The sequence below is a fragment of the Onychostoma macrolepis genome, chromosome 09 (genome assembly GCF_012432095.1).
Source record: "Onychostoma macrolepis isolate SWU-2019 chromosome 09, ASM1243209v1, whole genome shotgun sequence".
Lineage (NCBI taxonomy): Eukaryota > Metazoa > Chordata > Actinopteri > Cypriniformes > Cyprinidae > Onychostoma > Onychostoma macrolepis.
The window spans coordinates 1,905,620-1,925,381 of NC_081163.1; the positions used below are offsets into that span (position 1 = coordinate 1,905,620).

General features: G+C 40.7%; 2 protein-coding genes across 2 annotated transcripts; both read right to left on the minus strand.

Annotated features, from left to right (window-relative positions):
• Positions 1 to 403: 403 nt before the first annotated feature.
• Positions 404 to 2,908, minus strand: LOC131547426 (uncharacterized). The gene is made up of 7 exons (XM_058787967.1): positions 2,232 to 2,908; positions 1,809 to 1,853; positions 1,652 to 1,716; positions 1,487 to 1,571; positions 1,135 to 1,288; positions 891 to 998; positions 404 to 739 (listed from the first exon to the last, which is right to left on the minus strand). Exons 1-7 carry the CDS (start codon positions 2,328 to 2,330, stop codon positions 639 to 641), a joined length of 657 nt encoding a protein of 218 aa, XP_058643950.1. The 5' UTR covers positions 2,331 to 2,908; the 3' UTR covers positions 404 to 638.
• A 1,452-nt stretch (positions 2,909 to 4,360) lies between these two features.
• On the minus strand, positions 4,361 to 19,762 carry LOC131547241 (nuclear factor 7, brain-like). The gene is made up of 6 exons (XM_058787648.1): positions 19,164 to 19,762; positions 18,402 to 18,497; positions 17,790 to 18,020; positions 17,686 to 17,708; positions 17,486 to 17,604; positions 4,361 to 5,367 (listed from the first exon to the last, which is right to left on the minus strand). Exons 1-6 carry the CDS (start codon positions 19,557 to 19,559, stop codon positions 4,880 to 4,882), a joined length of 1,353 nt encoding a protein of 450 aa, XP_058643631.1. The 5' UTR covers positions 19,560 to 19,762; the 3' UTR covers positions 4,361 to 4,879.

The window sequence follows — 19,762 nt, forward strand, 5'->3', positions numbered from 1 at the left end:
CGAGCATGAGGTGAATGGTGCTTCTCAAACGGAAGGCTGCATCCTCAAATTATGATGATGCAGTACCGACTCGTTTTCTTTCAGTTTATTTTCGTGAATTTAAATGTGTGCAGCCTTCATAGGATGCATCCTTCCGTTTGAGAAAAAAGCTCTGAATGAGGAGTCGATTCCTCTTGATGGAATCGATTCTAACCTTTGGAATCGACTCTCGATTCCCAACGCCTCGGAATAAATGTTTGTGTGAAATAATGAAAGATACTCACACAAACATATATAATTTATGAGAGGCACTTATTACTAGGTGTATGTTGTATATTTATTATATAGGACGCACACGCCCGCCTAAATGACAAAAAGAGACAGGTCTCATCAATGACCTTTATTTAAAATCATTTTTTGCTGTGTTATATTTTCAGGAAACAACGACATAGCTGTTTATCTATCTATATCTCTAAATAAAGTAGCGGTTAAATTTGTAACAGGCTTGGTATGTTGTCAAAGTCAGTGCTATACAATGTAAACAGTATAAAATACATCCCGTAAGCAAGTAAACAAAAATGTTAATCAGAAACCAGAATCACTAACAATAATCCTGAGGTATTTACAAGACTTTCAGATTGGAACGGAGTTATTCTGAGTTACTCCTCCAGCATCTTGCAATCATCACTGCAAAAGCCTGGATGGGTGTTTTCTGAGTAAAAGCCTTGCATCTCTCCTCGCTTTCCTCTTCCAACATAGCCTAGAGGATTCATAAGAAAATGGTGATATTAATACCTAAATTACCTTATTAACAGTAGACATGCATGCACAGCCATTTGAATGATTATTCCCATTGCATTTTGTCATAAAGTACCTAGCAGTGATCACATTTTCATGCATAATGTACACACCTGGTAAGCAGTTTTTGTAAACCTCATTGCAGTGTCTGCAGGGCTGCAGTGTGTACATTTTGAAAAATTCCTGGCATGGCTCAGACTTCGTTCTCCATTTTGTTACACCTGTATATTGAAATGAGCAGCATAAAAAAAATAGCATTATTACAAAGATAAACATTCAGACACGGCAAATGAGAAATTGAATGGTATGGCGCAATTTTAAACATCTTTAATCAAATATGTAAAAGAAAATACATACTGTCAAGCCAGCAGAAGTGTGCCCTCTTTCGAAATGAGTCTGTATCCACAAGACGTCTGAATTTGGAACAAACCAAAGACAGATTTAACAATGCAGCATCACCCTCCCCCAGGACCACATGAAGAAGAATTTCCGACAGGACAGCATCTGGCAACTATTGGGTATTATAAACAAGCCAAAAAATTAATGCAATTTCTGAACATCACAGCCTAACCTCCCTTAAAACAGAATGTGAATCCTATGGGAGCAGGTAATATTTAACATTTATAAGGCATTTGCCATAAAGCAACTATAATAGTTAATGAAGACAGACTTTCAGTCTCTGTTTCTGTCATACTGAATGTGCTACTACCATCAAGATTCCTATGTTCTGCACTTTCTCCTGCTGTTTTGTCTCCTTGAATGCTTCTGACATGGCTGATGTGCACCGCTTCTTTCTAAAAAAAAATAAATAAATGTGATTTATTACCAAACATTACTTATGCAAAATGGATTTTATTCACATATCCACATATACCTTGCATGTGTCATTTTGGATAAGATCAGATTCACCCACCACCTCCTGATATGGGCCATATCATGCTGAAAAGTAAAAGACAAATTTGGAAACGGATGTTTAAATGTCAAAAATTAATACCTTTTATCAATATAGAAAGGAAAAGGATAGTGCTTACCTGGGTGATGTCAAACTCCCAGTTAAGCGCCATATACAGTGCATACTGCCAAACAGACAAAACATTAACAATTTTGAATATAAATCAAACAGTTCATTTGACAAATATATATATATATATATATATTATATATAAAAATCTTTTTTTCACTGGGATCAGCCTGATGTCTTTTGATGACAATTGTTATGGATGCGGGGTTATGCCCAAGATGAATGTGCTGGGGACACAAAACCCTTGATACCATCAGCATGAATACACCGCAATCCACAGATGCTGACTGTGTAGGAACATCCTGGAATATAAATCAAAATAGAAAATGAACATTTTCCTTAACATACATGCATACATATATATATATATATATATATATATATATACACACACACACACACACACACACACACACATAGCATGAATTAATACCTTATTTTTAACAAGCTTCCAAGATCCTGGAATCATCTTTATTGCAATTGAGCTTAAGAAAAAAAAAGGGGGTGTTATTTTATATAGAGAAAGATGCATTTACTGTTGAACCACTTAACCTTTTTGTAGGTATAGACAATAATGTTATTTTTTAAAGCTAATGCCTACGCCTACCTAAAGCCAGAGAACAAGATGTTGAATTGAACCACTGGACTAATATTTACAACTTTAACCCACAGGTTCACAGTCAAGGCTTAAGCTGGACCCAGACTAAAATGCATGTTTGAGCATTTTAACTGAAAGCATCTTAAAATATGTCAGTGCCATGGTTTTGTCTCTAGATGCACACTAGTAATGTTTTTTCTAAGGCATGTTTATAAAAGCAAATTAAATGTTCATTCAAATATAAAAGGTAATATATTTCAGAAGTTGAATAACATTTTCCCATGGATAAGTTTTTGCATGTTCTGTTCAAATTAACTTATGTTAGTAAGATTTTGGAAATGTAATGGCCTCACCTGTCATAAATGATAGTCAGGTATACAAAAGGTGAAGACAGAAATAAGGGAAAGAAGACAGAAGGCAGAGAAAGAAGAGTAGTTCTTAAAAGAACTGTTTGGTCAATTGTTATTGTTAGATGAAAAAAAGAATCAATTTGGTAATGGATATCAGACATTCTCCTGAAAAATTAAACATACAAAAAGATATGGTTAGTGTTGAACGTGTATCGTAATTGTAAACGCAATATTTGAAGGTAGCCCCTTAACATACTAAGAGCAACAACTATATATGATGTAACATGGTTCACAAACTACGTTTCTACCACTAATTAGATTAAACTGAACAATTAAACTAAAGTAGGCAAATTCACACTTTTACACTTTGTCGTTCACTAAGATAACAATTAAAAAATTCAAACTTACAATGCAACAATTATTCATTACTCCGATCACAAATTTCCAAACTTACCGCTCGAACAATCGCGGCCATTACTGAAGTGTTTAGTGTCTGTCGTAGTTACATCTGATTGGTTGCTGCTACATTGGTAGATACTGATTGGCTGCTACCGAGTGGCAGGTCCCTCCTACCTTCCGGCTGTCAATGACAGCCGCTTCCTGCTGCCAGCTGCCAGCTGCCAATTTTTTATCTGAACCCCTGCTGTGGTATTTTCATGTAATTTGACGAACTTCCGGTTTAAGCCACGCCCACTTTCGGATCTATCCGTATACAGATACAGATACGAATAATGACTCCGCTGCACACCCCTATTGTGAAATATTTCTCCTCTCACAAAAACCCACGAAGTGAAGATGCGTTAACTCCACTTTTATACTTTGTGGGAGTTAGGTTGAGACAGATGTGTGATTTGTTCCCGACCCTGTCAATCAAACGCTGATTCAGCAGGTATGCCACGTCTCGAAACACTTGTGACACGACCCTTAGTCACGTGACATGGGTGTTTCCAATCTATTTAGACTAGTCTTAAAGTCATCTATATTCTTTTCTTTTCTTCAGGACTGATCATAACTTTTCTAATTCAGTTATGAAAAGGTAGATTGGTCTTAGTTGTATTGGAAAAGTAAGACTGATTAGCGCTTGGCGACTGCTAGCTGGTCAAGTTCTTAAGACACAGTCTTAACATGGTGTGGCTATGTTTGCAACTGGCCCCGGATCCTAGAAGTTGATTCACATTTATACTGGCACTGAGTTACACAGATATTCATGATTTATAGGGAAAAATATAACCTATAGATTTTTTTTCTTAAGTGGAAAGTTATATTTAGACGCTTTGAGGTAAGATCAAAGACTATAGAATACTTTAAAAGGATTTTGGTGAAACGAATCCCTCAGAAAAATAAAACAGCTAAATTGTTAAAGTGCATTTCTGAATATTTATTTTAGTATTTGCTATTACTGGAACCCTTTTCAGATAAATAAATAAATTCTCCACCTGAGAAACATTTGAATGCTGAGCAAATCTTTTTAAATAATTTCACAGTCGTGTTGTAATGAAGTCCTTCAGATTCTGAATCAGTCGCACAATTTCAGTAAAAGTCAGTATAAAGCTGCGCTGAAGTTTCCGCTGCTGACAGGAGCTGAGACTGATTTAAACAAGCGACTCAGTTACATTCATTTATTCATTCATTGGGGAAACATAAATAAACAAAATTCAGGATTCACACTTTTAGATCAATGCATTTCCATGACTTACAAACTAGATATCATGCACAAACATTTAACCTTTCATTACTAAAATCATATAATCACAGTTTTTAATGTAAAAAAAAAAAATCATTGTTCTGGTTCTGAAACTGAGACAAACTTTTAAAGAGTTTTCAGTGAGTCACAGAGACTTTGTTCTGAGAATCAGATTTGTAAACAACTTTAATGAAGTATTTTCATAGTATTTATATTTCATTCAATTCTACGCCGACGTCAAGGAGCCCGACATATATTCAGTATTCCATGTGGATTACATCATTTACGTCAATGAAATAATTGTGATTTCACATATATAACTGAAATAAACAATTATTCATTTAGTCTCATGATGAACAAATATTGAAATTGTGATATGGATTAAATATTGGAAACATAATGAATGTAAAAGATGAAATCAGGTTGATCCAGAACTACAGGAGTAACGTTTACTGACTATTGAACGGTAAGATCTTCAGAGAGTCAAGAGTACAGAAGAAAGGAAAGAGTGTGTCAGTGAAGGTGGTTGTGAATGTGTGTAGATGTGTGTTAGTTACAGGATCAGAGAATGACACCGTTCCTCTGTCATAGTCCAGATACACTCTCACACGCTCAAGATCCTGTTTAACAGGAAAACCAAGCTGTTCAGACCATCTGTACACCACACTCCAGACATCAGTGTTAAAGAAAACACCTCCCTTCCTTTGGTTTGATGCTGTAGTTACTCCAAGACTCCACCATTGACTCTTTTTAACCTCCACATCCCAGCAGCGTGTTCCTGAGTTAAAACCCTCTGAACCCAGAACACAGAGATAATAGTTGAATCTCTCTGGATTATCAGGAAGCAGTTGTTTGTTCTCGCTGAATCTCACACTGGTCAGATCATCAGACAGAACGAGACGTGGATGAGCAGTGTTTGGATCCAGAATCACAGGAGCTGATGAAACACAATCAACAGCTGCTTTTATTCTGATGTTCATATAATGATCAAGAGTGAACCGTACACAGATTATTATAAATTATGACACTTGTTCTATTGATCAAACACATCATTTTCCTCTGATCGCTGTCAGTTACCCTATCAGCACACATACGTCGGGCCGACGTCGACCCGATGTACAAAATTTCGCTCAGGGAGCGTTTGCTAATCGGGAATACATCGCCGCAACGTCGGCCTCTGATCGGATATGCCCTCCGGCCGATGTTGGGACGATGCAGCTGTAAATCCCGGCCGCTCTGCGTGGACGCGGTTCACCGGCGTTTTGCTCATCGTTACGGACCACCTGCAGCTGCCGCCGCTGGTTTATAATAAAACAATACACACCCCTCTCAAGAACAGCTGCAACTTTATTAATATTTTCATTTAACACATTACACATACAAATACATTTACATTTACCAGATGTTTTGATCAAAAGCGGATAATTCACGATTTTTCATAGTCTTTTGAAAATTAACCATGATTTTACCACAGCATTTGCAGTAAAACCATAGTAAACTCAAAATCAACCATAGTTTTACTACAGTAACCATGGTTTAACTATGACTGTTGCAGTAAAACCATAGTAACTACAAAATAACCGTTACTACAGCATTTGCAGTAAAACCATAGTTACAACATTTACCATGATTTCAAAAACTATGGTTACTATAGTCATAGTTACCAGTTTTACTGAAGTATTACTACAATATTACTATAGAATATGACATTGAATCCATGGTTAAATATTGTAAGGTTAAATATTAAAGTATAGCACTTTTCACAATACTTATCATTTCAAAGTAGGTTTACAGAATATGCATATTTCAAGGTTACAATTTAAAAATATCCTTTAATCAGCCAGAGGTGACTGAGACCATCTTCTGGCAACAAAATAATGTCCATATGACAGTAGTTCATAAAACAAGTCATGTGTTCTGTGCTGTCAGCATCGAAGGCTATCTTCATGGCAAAAACTGAGTTACAATAATACAACAGTTGCATTAACACAAATTAAAAACCAGGCAAACAATAAACAAGCAGTTAAAATTTTTAAATAGCATGATAAAAATTCTAAAATATTTTCTGATAAAATCTTACTAAAGTCTCTATTTTTGTGTTCAGTTAAACATTATCCTTCAACATTATTAAAGGGTAAGTTCAACAATTTTCAGTCCATTTTGTGTTGTTACAATGTTGGTAACATGTAAAAGAACAATGTTTATTCTTTCTCCAAGATACCCAGTGTATTTGTCAGCAAAACTGATGTAAAACAGCATTTTTTCATTTAGATGCCGCAAAAGTGTTTGTGTCATTTTGTCAAAACTCATTTCATTTTGGCGTCATCCTCATGGAGTGCTGCTTACAAATAAAAGGGGACAAATAGGGTCCATATAACTCAGAGAAAGAGTAAATATTGTTCATTTACAGATATTACAGGCGTTGCAATAATACAATAGCGGGTTGAAAATCGTCAAACTTACCCTTATAGGCAATATAAGGATAATATTTGTTTTGTGTGTCCATGTACAGTTGCCGTCATCTGTAGTCTTTGTGAGCGTTGGCATCTTCACAAGTGAGTTTGGATCCAAACTGGAGCTGGCTTCATCTCTAGTAACCTCGGGATGGGCATCCTAAGATAGAAACAGGAAATCAAAAGAAGAAAGTTTAGCATAGCTGCTGTTCATATTATTCAGACATATAACTGGAGTGCAAGGTTATCAGATGTGTTGTGTGAATACTTAGCTAAAACATGTATTTTAATGGACTACACATGCCACAGTATATTTAAGTGGGTGGAACATCATATTTGTAATTTACACTACTGTTAAATGTTTGGGGTCAGTAAGATTTTTTTACGTCTTTGAGAGAAGTCTCTTCTGCTCACAAAGGCTGCATTTATTTGATCAAAATGAAGTAAAAACTATTTAACAACAGTTTTCTGCATATTATGCAATGTAATTTATTTCTGTGATCAAAGCAGAACATTCATTACTCCAGTCTTCAGTGTCACATGATCCTTCAGAAATCATTCTGATACGCTGATTTGCTGCTCAAGAAACATTTCTGATTATTATCATCAATGTCAAATGCTGTACTGTTTTAAAACTTTATTCACCAAAGAATCCTGGAAAAATGAAGCAGCACAGCTGTTTTCAACGCTGATAAGAATCAGAAAATTAGAATGATTTCTGAAGGATCATGTGACACAAAATTCAGCTTTATCATCACAGGAATAAATTATCTCTCCAAATATATTCAAATAGAAAACAGTTATTTTAAATTGTAGTAAATTGTATTAATTTCATACATTAAACTGTGGTTGGCATAAGAGACTTTCAAAAACAAAGAAAATAAAATAATCATACCAACCCAAACTTATGAAACAGTAGTGTATGTTCGAGACTTTACTTACTAATCCTGCGGTCTATAGCATCTTGGTGATGTTGTGTTACAGGAGTTCACACTGACTCTGCTGGGTGCAGCAGGCCATCACCACTGAAGAATCTAGGAAAGAAACAAGCAATCTGTCACAGAGCCAACAATATTTAGTTTGCAACTCCAGGTTTATTCGAAGGAAACGAGCTAGAGCAGCAGTAAAATGCAAATAAAAGAAAGAATAATATAACAATTATTAACAAATATATATACACACATAAAAATTCTACTACTACTACTAACAACAACATAATCTTAATATAACAGAATCTATGTTTTTAGTTTTAGGTTGAGTGTCACTTACATTTTGATGTCAAGGCCTTCTTAAAATTGGCTAAATATATTCTGAAAAATGCACATTAATATATTTCATGATCTATATTTCAGCTTCTTCACTTCACCTGTATTTCTAAGTCAGTAGCTCCCTTCAGAAATGTTGAAATCTTGGAGCTTCCCTTCTGTTATGCAGAGTTTATTTCTGTCCTCCTGAAATCACAGAACAATTTGTATTAATATTTGTTTACCATGAAATATCAAAACTTGTTTTCAGTCGATTACACTCTCCATGTAAGTGATGTCATCGATTCAGTAAAGCCTTTTCCAACAACCCATTGACAAATCGCCAGCAAAACCTTTACAGAGCTATCAAAATCTCTCATATGGGTAGTTGACATATCAATGTGTCCTATGGTGTGACAGCAAAAAAAAAAAATTATAATAAAATAAAATTAAAATAAACTAACATTGAAGATAAACCTCTCTCATGCTATTTGTAACTCTAAGAATGAAGATACATTTTTCTCAAGTTATTTGTAGTTTTATTTTCTTCTACATTTTTGCTGTCACACCATAGGACACAGTCCAATTTTTATTTTATTCGAATATTTGATTAAAAGCCCAGAGTTTCATAAACACGAGCTCAATCTAGAGTTAGCCTACCTGAAAACTGCTAAGATGCTAACAGACTTTTTCGAAGACACTAAACCATTTCTATAAAATAAATATTTAATTTAAACGTCAATAACAAGTAAGAAACGTGTCAGGAACGTTTGTATGTAATATTTGTGTGATTAAGTTTAGGGACTATACAGTACTTACCTGAAATCAGTGAAACCCGCAGCGAGAGACGGAGATTACTGTTCGCCAGTAGTTGTGTCAACGCCTCGTTTCCATGGCAACTCTGCTCCCCGCTCGCGCAGAGCTCAACGCACACAGCATTTACACAAATAAACATATAGGTTTAAAATATTACATTAATAAATTACAGTCTCGTTCAATTAATATTCAATAATGAACTTAAAACTCAATTTGTAGTTCAAAAAGCAACAGCAACAATAGCTCACCGTATAGAGACGGATTCTTTCTGGCAGCCTGTAAAAGAGTGAAAAACACGGCGAAAAAGCAGTTAGGACTTCTCTTTAATAATCCGCTTTAACATTTCCCCTCAGAGAAATGGCTGGAAACGCAGTAAGGCGTAAACATTCATTTTAAAAATCGCTAGCGTGACCGTTAGCTAAACAAGTTAGTTGGAAATTAGCCACAGTCTCTTCACCTGTGCTGTAGCACACCAAATGTGCCTAACTAGTACCTTTTAAGTGTCACAGAATTAACAAAGTAGTATTTTTTTGTAATTTAGCTGAAGTGAAATCTTACCTGAAAGCACAGATGTCACCGGGATGAGTGTCTTCTCTCTGTGAGTTGCTAAGAGACTAATAACTGGGCTCGCACGCAAACAGAAAAACGCGGCATCGGCCTGCGGTCGTGAACCGACTCAGTGTCAGCACACAGACGAGAGGACACAGATGTAAGTGCACAAACAGTTTCTTTATTAGGCAGAGTCTGGGGGAGAAGAGCCAGGCTGAGAAACAAGGTGGGTGAACGGAGTGAAGAGGTTACGTGAGGCTGGTTTGTGAGCAGAATCCTATCCTGTGTTCCTCTCAGGAGAACTGTCGGGATCCAGGGAACAAAGGAGCGGTGGAGCACTGGAACTGTCGAATACGGGGAACGATCGCTAGACACACTGGCTAGTAAGTAGAGCAGAAGAGAGTCAGGTTAGTACGTCATGAATGTTCAATACCAGACAGTGCCTGTGCAGGAGGAGTGCCTTCATATAGTGCTCGGGCTGAGTGGTGACAGGTGGCAGTGGTTAGTACTCTGGTGATTGTGATCTGGTGTGCGTGATTGGTGGTGACTGAGACTCTCTGACAGTACCCCCTCCTCCAGGGGCGGCTCCTGACGCCCTGGGGCGACGATGGGGGCGGCCACGGCCTCGGCCTCTGGGAGCAGGGCAGTTAGGGTGGTTCCGGTGGAATTCCACTAGAAGGGAAGGATGTAGCACATCGTCCCTGGCTACCCATGACCTTTCTTCGGGCCCGCATCCCTCCCAATCAATGAAGTACTCCAGGTGACCGCCCCGACGTCGAGAGTCCAGGATATTCCGTACTTGGTAGATGGTGGGTTCTGCCAAGACCTCGGGAGGAGGAGGTACGGCCGGTTCGTTGGGATCGGGAGCTGAGGGAGAGAAGGGTTTAAGGAGTGAGACATGGAACACAGGATGGATACGGTATTGTGCAGGGAGTTGTAGGTGAAAGGTGACCTCATTAATCTGCCTCATGATCGTGAACGGACCAATATAGCGGGGACTCAGCTTTTTACAGGGCAGATGGAGACGTAGATCCCGGGTTGAGAGCCAAACCTTATCTCCTGGGTGATAGATGGGGGCATTGGACCGGCGGGCATCTGCAAAGGTTTTATGTCTCCGTACTGCCTGTTGGAGGTGGATATGGGCTGAGTCCCAAACTCTCTCGCTCGTTCGGAACCAGTGGTCCACAGCTGGAACATCGGAGGGTTCTTCGGTCCAGGGAAATAGTGGGGGTTGGAAGCCGAGTATGCACTGGAAGGGGGTGAGGCCAGTGGTGGTTTGTTTAAGGGAGTTCTGTGCATACTCGGCCCAGGGGAGGAAGCGGCTCCAGCTGTGCTGGTTGGAATGGCAGTATGTCCGGAGGTATCTCCCAATCTCCTGGATCTTCCGCTCAGTCTGGCCATTGGTTTGGGGGTGATAACCAGAGGAAAGGCTTACTGAGACGCCCAGGAGTTTGAAGAAGGCCTTCCAAACCCGTGAGATAAACTGGGGCCCACGGTCGGAAACTATATCCTCTGGGATACCAAAGTTTCGGAAAACGTGTTGGAACAGTGATTCGGCTGTCTCAAGAGCCGTGGGGAGCCCCTTGAGGGGGATCAACCTGCATGCCTTGGAGAACCGATCCACTGCGACGAGGATGCAGGTATACCCCTCAGGGTTAGGGAGATCGGTCATAAAGTTGACTCCGACGTGGGACCAGGGACGGCGGGGGATCGGCAAGGGCGTGAGTTTGCCCGCCGGGAGATGATGTGGTGTCTTAGTGGTGGCACAGACTGAGCAACTGCGAACATACTGGGAGACCTCTTGGACCATACTGGGCCACCAGTACCGAGCTTGTAGGAGCGAGAGAGTACGCTGGCTGCCTGGATGTCCAGAGCCCGGAGAAGAGTGTACTAGGCCCAGAAGGGTTGGCCGCAGGGTGGATGGAATGTAAGTTCTCCCTTCTGGGCCTCCCGGCGGAGCAGGTTCGGAGAGGGTGGCAACACGAATGTGATCCTCCAGATCCCACTGGAGGGGGCTGACGATGAGGGCTGGAGGGAGGATTGGCTCAGAAGCCGGAGCTTCCTCAGGAGAATGGATACGAGAGAGGGAATCCGCCTTGACGTTCTTGTCTCCAGGCCGGTAGGTGATCGTGAATAGGAACCGGGTAAAGAAGAGGGCCCAGCGGGCCTGGCGGGGGTTCAGCCTCTTGGCACTGCGGATATACTCAAGGTTCTTATGGTCTGTAATGACCTCAAAGGGGTGTGTGGCTCCCTCCAGCCAGTGTCGCCACTCCTCCAATGCGAGCTTAATGGCTAGCAGTTCCCGGTTGCCGATGTCATAATTCTGCTCCGCCGGGGTGAGTTTCTTGGAGAAATAAGCGCAAGGATGGAGGCGGGGAGGCTCTCCACAGTGTTGTGACAGCACTGCTCCCACACCGGTGGTGGAGGCGTCCACTTCCACCACGAACGGGAGTTGGGGATCCGGATGGGAGAGTAGGGGAGCAGTGCAGAAGGTCTCCTTGAGCCTCTTGAGGGCGGCCTGAGCTTCGGGGTTCCAGGATAGCGACTTGGGTTTGCGTCGGAGCATAGACGTAAGGGGGGCTGAGAGGAGGCTGTAGTTCTTGATAAATCTCCGGTAAAAGTTGGCAAAACCCAAGAATCGCTGGAGCTCCTTGATGGATTGTGGTTGGGGCCAGTCTTGAATGGCTTGGACCTTCCCCTGGTCCATCTGGATGCCTTCCGCACTGATGAAGTAACCGAGGAACTGGACCTTGGGGCGATGGAACTCACATTTCTCGAGCTTAAGGTAGAGCTGATGTCTCCAGAGCTGTTCTAGGACCTGCGTGACGTGGTGGCGATGTTCGGCCAGGTTCCGGGAGTAGATCAGGATATCGTCTATATACACGATGACAAATCTGTGAAGGAACTCCCGGAACACCTCGTTCATAAACCCCTGGAAGACGGACGGCGAGTTGGAGAGGCCATACGGCATAACTAAGTATTCATAGTGACCAGCAGGGGTGATGAACGCCGTCTTCCACTCATCGCCCTCCCGGATTCGAACAAGGTTATACGCACTCCGCAGGTCCAGCTTCGAGAAGATGTGGGCCCCACGGAGTTCCTCGAGGGCGGCCGGGACCAGGGGAAGTGGATAGGGGAACTTGACGGTGTGTTCATTTAGGGCTCGGTAATCTATACATGGCCGGAGGCCTCCATCCTTTTTCCCCACGAAGAAGAAGCTCGAGGCCGCTGGAGAGGTGGAGGGACGAATGAATCCTTGTTGGAGAGCCTCCTTGATGTAGTTCTCCATTGCCTTGCGCTCCGGGATGGACAGGGGGTAGACTCGGCCCTTGGGGGCCCGTGTTCCAGGCAGCAGGTCAATGGCACAGTCCCAAGGCCGATGTGGTGGTAGTTGGGTGGCTGCCTGTTTACTGAACACATCCTGGAACGCTACATAGTCAGATGGGATTTCGGGGCTTTTCTGGGGTTCGGGACTCTCCACCAGGGTAGAGTAGACCCGAAGATGGGAGGTTCTGGCCGGAGGTGCGGGAACATGGGAGAGACAGTTTTGATGGCAAGCTTCACTCCACCGGAGGATCTCACTGGACTCCCATCTGACTATGGGTGAATGGTGGGAGAGCCAAGGACGTCCCAGGATGATGTCCATGGATCCCTCCAGTACCAGAAATGAAATCGTCTCCTGATGGAAGCATCCCACTTGCAGGGATACGGGTGGAGACCGGTACTTGATATGCCCACGCCCAAGCGGTTTTCCTTGGATGGTTTCTATTTTGAGCTCCTGGGCTTGTCTTCTCCGTGGAAGGTTGAGGCGTTTTAGAAGGGAGTGGGAGATGAAGTTTCCTGAGGAGCCCGAGTCAAGGAGGGCAGACCCGGTAATGGAATGTCGTGCGGTGAGTAGTTGGACTGGTAACAGAGGTAATGTAGAGATCTCTGGCTCGACCTGGAGCGTACTCACCGATGGGCGTGGGGGACGTGAAGGGCACGTCCGGATGATGTGTCCCGAAGCTCCACAATAGAGGCACAGACCGGAGGCGAGCCGTCGAGCTCGTTCTGTGCGTGAGAGACGAAAGGAATCCACTGCCATGGGTTCTGGTACTGGAGGACAGGCTACGGGTGAGACTGGTGAAAGGGCGGTTTCACTCAGCTGGCAGGCTGTGAGGCGTTGGGATATCCTCATGGCCTTCTGCATGAAGACTTCTAGGCCAGCGGTATCATCGTATATGACCATCAGAGAGCGGATCTGGGGATTGAGACCTTGACGGTAAGCCGCCAGCAACGCTACCTCATTCCAACCACTAGAGGCCACTAGGGTGCGGAACTGCAGGGTATAATCATCCGTGGATCTTGAACCCTGACGGTGGCGAAGGAGCTGGTCGGCGACCGATAGAGTGCCGGTTGTTTGGCCGAAGACTTGCTTGAAGTGAGCTGTGAAGGCATCGAAGGAGTTAATTAACGTGCTCTGGGAATCCCAAATTGCTCGTGCCCAGAGCAGTGCTCGTCCGGTGAGCAGCGAAATCAGGAATGCCACCTTCGACCGCTCCGTGACGAATCTCTGGGGCTGCATCTCAATAAAGAGAGAGAGTTGAAGCATGAAACCGCCACATTCTACCGCCTCACCCGAATATGGAGCAGGAAAGGCCATGGGACTGGCTGAGGCAGATGGAGGTTGGAGGACTGGGATGAGTGTGGCTCGAAGAGTGCTGACGAGCTCTCCGAGGAAGTCCACCGCCGCGGGGCTCTGAGATTCCATCCCCGGTCCTGGTTTGATGGTCTGGTATTCTGTCAGCACACAGACGAGAGGACACAGATGTAAGTGCACAAACAGTTTCTTTATTAGGCAGAGTCTGGGGGAAAAGAGCCAGGCTGAGAAACAAGGTGGGTGAACGGAGTGAAGAGGTTACGTGAGGCTGGTTTGTGAGCAGAATCCTATCCTGTGTTCCTCTCAGGAGAACTGTCGGGATCCAGGGAACAAAGGAGCGGTGGAGCACTGGAACTGTCGATTAGTACTGTCAGGTTAGTACGTCATGAATGTTCAATACCAGACAGTGCCTGTGCAGGAGGAGTGCCTTCATATAGTGCTCGGGCTGAGTGGTGACAGGTGGCGGTGGTTAGTACTCTGGTGATTGTGATCTGGTGTGCGTGATTGGTGGTGACTGAGACTCTCTGACACTCAGAGCCGACGACTGATGAGCTGGAAAACAGAGCACTGACCGAATTATATCGGCCTACGCCTGGCCGATGTTTATTAGATGTTTCAGGTAGTGAGGCCGACGTCGGCCAGACGTACGTGTGCTGTCAGTTAGAGCTGCACGATTAATAGATGAAAGATCGCGATCTCGATTCAAACACCCACACGATCTCATTTCTAAATGACAACGATTCAGTGTTTATTAAACCTTTGATAAAATCATACTGGAACATCAAAATCCGTTTTCGTGCTGCCGCTGACACAGAGAGAGCAGTTATCATGTTTAGGTAAGAAACAGCTTCACAAACAGTTTTTTTAACCACAAAGTCTTACAATCATTCATATTATCACAGAAATACTGGGATAAACGTTTATAGTTTGGATATAAACACTGATGTCTATGGTTGCGATCGAGGGCGTAGTTTTGGTTTGAACATTGGGGGGGTTGAAGTGTGAACTGTTTTAGTGAACACCCTTGTCATGCTCCCTCATAAGCTTTATTTATTTATATGTTTGTTTGCTTATATGTTTATTTTTGTAAAATGGTCTTTTACACATGGCTCTCGATTCTGACTTGTACTTGCTCTTATGAAAATGTAGTTCTTAACTGTAGCGTTTGTCATAATAAGGCCAGCCTATTAATCATTTCCAGGCCAATAATGACTTTTCTTTATTAATCTATATAGCATTTGTTATAAAAAAATAACACATATTTAAGAACAATAGCTACAACATGCCACAGTTGTAATATAAATCTATAGGGAATAATCTATTATAATTCTACAACAATTTAGACACAGTTTCCCACAACAAATAAGCCTACAATAAAACATGATAAATTAAGGTGGTCATGAGTAGTTTAAAGAGATTTTAATTAGTAGTGCTGCTGCAAGATTGTTTTCTCCTCTTTTCATCAGTCTTTTTAGTTTATGTGCCTTTTTTAGATAATGTTCTACTTTCTCCATAGCATTTTAAAGTGGTAATTTCTCAATAGAATTCAAATATTTCGTACATTTGACCATCAGCTTCATGATAGCAACAGCTCGCACAAATCTTCTCACATTTTTCCGAGCTTCAGTCATATTGTGCTGATAACTGCTCCATTCGGTTCATACGTGAAGTTAGCGCTGAAGTCACAATTTAATTAATTAATAACCTGATTCTAGGTTTCCATTAACCATAGTATAAATTTTGGGGGGAGGGGTTGTACTTGCTAGTTTTGGTTGTTGGGGGGTTACCTGGTTGCGATGAAAATCGAGCAAATCACCTTTTGAAAGTAACTGGCGCTTCAAATAAGGTTTGTGTCGATTACAGTGTTTCTCCAGAAGATGGCGACAAGTGACTGTTAAAAAATGTATTTGTCATTGAATCATTCATTCAAGAGATTCATTCAAAAATGCAGATTCATTCAGTAATGACACAAGTATTCATGAGTAAGTCATTGAATCCTTCATTCAAACCACTTTTTCACAATTTTAATATTAAAAATTGGTTTATTACATATATTAGATATTAAAATGTTTAACCCTGAATCTGTCCTTGACCCCAATCAACTTTCACTTTTTCATCTCAGTGGAATACGATCTTGTGACTTTTCCACATTTTCTATCTATATTCACATAAAAAAAAACCTGGGGTTGATTCGGTTGTTCTGAAGGAATGTAATTTTTGTTTTACTAATCTGGTATTTGGGGTCAATATGACCCCACACTGAAATGAATGGGAAATGCGAAAAAAATCGATATATATTCTTTTTCATATGTCAAAAAAAAATAAAAAAAAATAAATCCAGCATAAATCTGAAAAATTCCACAGAAATGAAGGCCTGGTACTAGAGCACAAATACAATGTGGAACGAGCTCACACACACACCCACACACACACACCATTCATATCTATTTTTGTTTTGGGGATTTTTTTTGGGGGGTTGTGTGTGGTTTTTATTTACATTTAAGTAAAATAAAATTGTTTTGATTTTACTTTTTAGATTGAAAAAAATATGTGCCTGCAATCAAGTTTTAGTGACAACTTGTGTGGCATTTCTGCAAATTTATTTGGCATTATTGCAAAAGCGGGCACTTCAAAATACCCCAAACAACAAAAACAAATTCTAACCTTTGAGAAAAATACTGTTTTTAATGTATTTTATAATGTTTCAGTATATATTTACAAAATATATATCAGAAAAGTTGTGAGAGGAGCAGTTAGCCACTTCCAGAAGAATGAATGACTCTCTATGGGCCTCTGCTGGATATATATGATCATTACACTATTCTTTCAAAAACTGTAATTTCTATGAGTTTTTCTCTAACCAGCTGATGGCAGAATTCTACCCCTACAATTACTCTATCAATTTTGGGGTCATATTGATACCATTAATGTACAGGAAATGAGAACCATATGAGGGTTAATAATTGTTTCAAATTAATTAAACACTTAAACAGATTGCAGCAATTAATATTTTGCCACAAATTATTTTTTGTTCAGAATCGTGAGAGAATCGTGATCTCTATTTGAAACAAAAAAAAATCATGATTCTCAATTTATCCAGAATCATGCAGCTTTACTCTCAGTGTTGTTACAGTAAATATGTGCTTGAGAAATTTTAGATTTGATAATCAATCAAACTGAACTGAGATCTGCTGTATCACTGTAACTGTAAATATCATGTGGAGCAAAGTTGTTCTTCTCATTTTGGTGTAGTAGCTCATCTGGTTATTCACACATAATGCTGAAATCTGTAAATATTCCCTCATGCATCATTTCCAGTGTATGTGTAACAGCACAGATCTTCTCCAGACTCACTGTTTTGGACGATGCCCTGCATCTTCTTCCAGACTCTGAAGGGCAGGTTGCCCAAGTATCGTGGCACATGAATCAAAGCTCCAGAAGGCGTCTGTGGATCCGGCTGTGAGATCTGGACTCTGGAAGAACATTCAGGATCAGAACTGCAGTGGCTTTGGCTTCAGAAGCAGAGAGACCAGAGACACCAGCAGATCACTCACCTTTCCATCGTGACTGGAAACTCCTGCAGAACAAACACACCATTTATCATCAAGAACTCAATCAATCATCAATCAATCAATCAATGGATGATCTGAAATCAGACCTTTAGAAAGCAGACGTCATTGGCTTTCATCATCTCCTCCGCGTCTTTGATTGTGTGTGAAAGAGCTGAGATGTGTCTGTTCATCTCCTCCAGCTTCTCCTTCATCATCTGCTTCTTCTGCTCCTCTTCCTCTCTCAGTGCAGTGATTGTAGCTTCTTCTTCATCTCTGAGAAACTGATGAAGCTTCTCAAACTGCTGTTTAATCTGACGCTCTGTGTGCTCAGCTTGAGACTGAAATCAAATCACATTCACTTCAATCATCTCCATCAACACACATCATTCAGATCCAAGAGAAACTCAGACACCCGACAGATAACAGATCCAGAAGCAGATCGCTGCTCGTCATTTACAACAATAATAATCTGGAATCCATTATATTAAATATAACAAATCATAATTATGTTGGCTTGAAAAAGTTAGATAATGAACTTTTTGTTCTATCTATCTGTTTTTCTGATAGACTGAATTGCTTTCAAATCATTCAAACGTTAATCTTTAAAACTATTTTAAATTTCAAACTACTTCAAACTTCAAGCATTTAAAACTTTTTCTAACTTTCTGGTTTGGCTTCTTCAAGCCAATTTAAAGTTTGTCAACATTGTGTTCCCTCACCTTGATGTGTTGAACTGTTTTCTCAAACTCTTCTTTCACGTTTTCTCTCTTTTTAAGTTTCTCCTGTAAGGACTTCAGTGCTGTATTGAGCTCCTCCTAGAATTGAACAAAATAAAAATATATAAAACACCAGATTACAGTGAAGAGAAGTAAGTTGTATTCATAAAGCACATTTAAATTCAGCATTGCACTGACCAAAGTGCTGAACAAAACCAATACAACAAGTTCTAAAATAGAATAAAAATTAAAATAACAACAATAACAATAATATCAACAACAACAACAGTACACATTAAAGTAATAGCCCGGAAAGGCGAGAGAATAAAAATGTGTCTTAAGTCTTGAAAATAGAAAGAGAAGAAGTAGTCGTCAGATGGCAACTGATTCCACAAACGTGGAGCAGCAACTGCAAAGGTTCTGTCTCCTTTTTAATTTAAGTTGAAACCGAGGGATATGTAATATAGAGAATACAGAAGAGAATACAGTGATCATACAGTGAAAAACTATTCCAGAAATTATGTCAAAGAACGTGATTGAAATACAACAATCTGGAAGAAAACCATTTCAAAGGCTCTTGGACTCATTAGACACAGCAGCAAACCTTCACAGAAGTAGCTCAGTATGGGTGCAAATACTTTTTACAGCAGAGTTTATGTCATATGAAGTTGAGTAAAATGACAGAGAGAAATATTGAGTGCATGAATGTGATGATATGACGATTTATTCTTCTTTACATATGAAACGAGACATTTGTCCTCCTACCTTATATGATGAAACCACTTCTCTTATTGGTCTGAATTTGTGATTGTCGTGTTGTTCTGAAGTAAAGCACATGACACACGCAGGCTGTTTGTCCTCCAGACAGAAGAGTTTGAGTTTCTCACTGTGTAAACTGCAGATCTCCTCAGATCCTGATGAACGCCTCTCATTTGTCTCCTTCAGGAACGACTCACACAAGTTTTGTAATGCAAGATTAAATGGAGGACTGTCTTTTGAGAATCTTCTCCTGCAGACAGGACACTCCTGAGTTTTCTTGCTTCTCCAGAATTGTTGAAGACACTCTTTACAGACACTGTGACTACATGATAAAATAACAGGAACCTTATAGATGTCACAGCACACGGGACAAGAAAGCTCTTCTACAGATAATGAAGCCATTCTCACTGTTTGAGCTCCAGCAATCTCAACATTACTTTCACTTTCTGAATGACTTGCAAAAATTAATAACCACGAGAATCACAAAGATCTGCTGTCTGTCCAGAAACAAATACTTCTTTTTCTCTTCGTTGTTCACTGATGGCTGATTCTTGTTTGCTTTTGTCAAAGAGAAGAAAATCAGTGACAGAAAGGAGAAATAATAA

Excerpts from the sequence above, each read along its gene's own strand:
- LOC131547426 (XM_058787967.1), bottom strand. The coding sequence starts at position 2,330 with ATGCATCTTTCTCTATATAAAATAACACCCCCTTTTTTTTTCTTAAGC. Across the intron at positions 1,854-2,231 it reads GGAAGCTTGTTAAAAATAAG|TATGCACTGTATATGGCGCT; the intron begins GTATTAATTCAT and ends TCTGTTTGGCAG. Across the intron at positions 1,717-1,808 it reads GGGAGTTTGACATCACCCAG|CATGATATGGCCCATATCAG; the intron begins GTAAGCACTATC and ends TTTACTTTTCAG.
- LOC131547241 (XM_058787648.1), bottom strand. The coding sequence starts at position 19,559 with ATGGCTTCATTATCTGTAGAAGAGCTTTCTTGTCCCGTGTGCTGTGAC. Across the intron at positions 18,498-19,163 it reads AAGTGGTTTCATCATATAAG|GAGGAGCTCAATACAGCACT; the intron begins GTAGGAGGACAA and ends GTTCAATTCTAG. Across the intron at positions 17,709-17,789 it reads ATGACGTCTGCTTTCTAAAG|GAGTTTCCAGTCACGATGGA; the intron begins GTCTGATTTCAG and ends TTTGTTCTGCAG.